This window comes from Corticium candelabrum, chromosome 2, assembly GCF_963422355.1.
Source record: "Corticium candelabrum chromosome 2, ooCorCand1.1, whole genome shotgun sequence".
Taxonomy (NCBI): Eukaryota; Metazoa; Porifera; class Homoscleromorpha; order Homosclerophorida; family Plakinidae; genus Corticium; species Corticium candelabrum.
This window is the reverse complement of record NC_085086.1, coordinates 434701-437200: the sequence shown is the minus strand read 5'-3', so window position 1 is coordinate 437200 and position 2500 is coordinate 434701. Positions and strand designations below refer to the sequence as shown.

Sequence of the window (2500 nt, the reverse complement as noted above, 5' to 3'; positions counted from 1 at the left end):
AGAAGAGACATGGCACGTACTTAAGACTCGAGCAAATCCGAAGTCACAAAGTTTGATAATCCCGTTCTTCGTGATGAGGATATTCTCTGGCTTCACATCACGATGAATACACTAGAAACGCATATCCATCTTAACATAGCATGTGGTCGAGGACAACACCTCATACACTAAGTTTGACCACGGACGTACACTGCATGTAAAGCTTGCTTACTTGAGCCGCGAATTAGACTCCATGGTAACAGGTTAAAAGGATCAACATACAACCAGGCTCCCAGCCTCGAAGTTCCAGACTGTCCCCAAAAGAAATGAGAGACGATCTGGATCAACTTCTGATCAAACCGAGTTCAGAAGTGATCCGAGTCAGTCAGCCAATCAGCAAGCTGCCGCCACTGGCTGCATTCACACGATGTTTCTAACTAAGTTAACTCTAATTAATTTAACTCCAGACACCATTTAACAAATTGGTCATAATTAAAGGGGAACTCTCACCAAAATCAACTATCTCTCAGATGAAAGTTGTCACTTCATGACATAACCGTTTGCAACAGTTTACTGCAGAAGTTTATGGTAACAAAGAAATAAAGCATTGAAACTACCTGCGTGGGCGTGTTTAGTAAGTACCCGTATGTGGCATGAGCGTACCTCTGATTGTTGGTTAGCAAGGAAAACCGATATCTGTGCACATTTCAAGGTAAGGATTGTGAGACATATGGTGTCAAGTTGTGATTTATTGACTAAAGCAAACTGGGACCCCAAAGTTATCACGCAAGTATCGACTGTGTCAATACAACCTCAAAGGAGACCCTTCTTGAATTACTTCATAGATCATGTCTCGCTGAATTTTGGGTGCGGTAGAAGCACTCGGTATGGTTAAACCTAACGTAGTTACTTCGAGAGAGTAAGACTTTGCGTACATACGGGGAATCGTCTGAACAACTCGTGCCGATTCTCTTCTTTCTGTGGCTGTCTGGACCGTAGGTTTCCTGCAGGAAGATACCATGCCTTGTATCTCTCTTTCAACAAGTTTTAGTATTTGGTGAGAGTTCTCCTTTAATGGTTTAGGCTAACCGACTAGATTAACGCTAATGCACTTGCAAGCTAGGAGGTTAGGACTCAGTCACTCCACCTACAACTAGGTCACTCCACCTTCTAGCATAGCGAAGAATGGCGCGTTTTCTAGAATGTGCTACAAACGCTTCAAAGCTACACGGGCACGTCTTCAGTGGAAAAGGAGAAGGCGAAGAAAAGCGTGTCGGCAACGAGAGGTCCTTTCTACTACACTCCTAGTGTTGCTGTGCAGAATGACAACCAGATGTTGCTTGTAAAGATCATGGTTCTAGTGAGAGGACGAAACCCTCCAAACCTTCCAGACATTGATGGGACAACAATGACAAGATATAAATAATTAGTATCTAGATTGGTTAGTGGGTCATTTCTGTGCTGTGTGAACGCTGCTCAGTGCTAACCTATAGGTCAATTACCCAGTATTACATGTTCCATGTGGTAGTGTCTACTCAGCTAGCTTAACCTAGGTTAACCTAAGGTCAGTGTGAAAGCACCCACTGAAGAGGCAGCCAATAAACGTCAAGAGTTCTGTAATGACGTGCACGGCTTCTGACAAAGGTGTGTTCAACGATTGCATGCACGTGCGTCTTTCGTGATGTAAACTGCAATGGACCGTGCCTTTGAAGCAGTGCCCAAGGCTCTCGAAATCGATTCAATGCATCCCGAACAGCGGACCACTGCAGATTTGCCGCCATCGCAGTTGACTACCACCCACCCTGTTTGAACACACCTCTAAAGTGTAGTAATCGATCTCCTATGTCACATCGGGTGGCATAGCGCTATTATCTAAAGAGATGTTTTTGACTGTTACAACCCTTCCATTTCGCTTAGGTAACTACTAGATACATGACCCGTCCTTCGTACGGGCATAGTACTGTAGTGTTATGACGAAAGACTCAGTTTGAGCATGTGTAGACACGTCATGCGCAATTTCTTTGGTAGAAATCGACACACTCCCTGTGTGGATTCAGTTCAAATGACTGGTGTGGGCGTCTGTTTGAATAAACTGGAATGTGCTAATTAGGTAATATCCCGTTGAAGACAAATGAACACTTAACCGAGTGTCCCATTCCAAGAAATTCGCAGCAACTTTCCCGTTCAGAGCTATATATCCAGGCAACAGATACTTGAAAGTCACGCGCAGTTTCTTACTCACCCGTAGGATACATGCGGTAGCTTGACATGCAGGCATGCACGATTTAGTGCACTATTTGCTCTCTGCTTTCGATGTTTTCACACTTCCAGTGTGGCGCTCGGTGCAGGAAACATGTAGGTTGTACGTAACTATTACCCCGTTTACACGAGCACTTGTAAGCGGACCAGCCCATGGTGGCTCGGTTCTTATGGTACGTGTAAACGCGGGCTGAGCTGTGCCGAGCCATGCCGAGCAGTGCCAGCTCGGCTCGGTATTTCTAGCCGGCCAGCGCACGCCAGC

General features: G+C 45.3%; 1 protein-coding gene across 2 annotated transcripts in view; it reads right to left on the bottom strand.

The window, feature by feature from the left end:
• Positions 1–2500, bottom strand: part of LOC134198145 (cyclin-dependent kinase-like 1) — a 16125-nt gene that overhangs the window by 7273 nt on the left and 6352 nt on the right. For both annotated transcript variants that reach the window (XM_062667484.1, XM_062667483.1), the window contains exon 6: positions 21–111. In XM_062667484.1, the coding sequence (XP_062523468.1) occupies positions 21–111 (91 nt within the window). The remainder of the gene's footprint in view (positions 1–20; positions 112–2500) is intronic.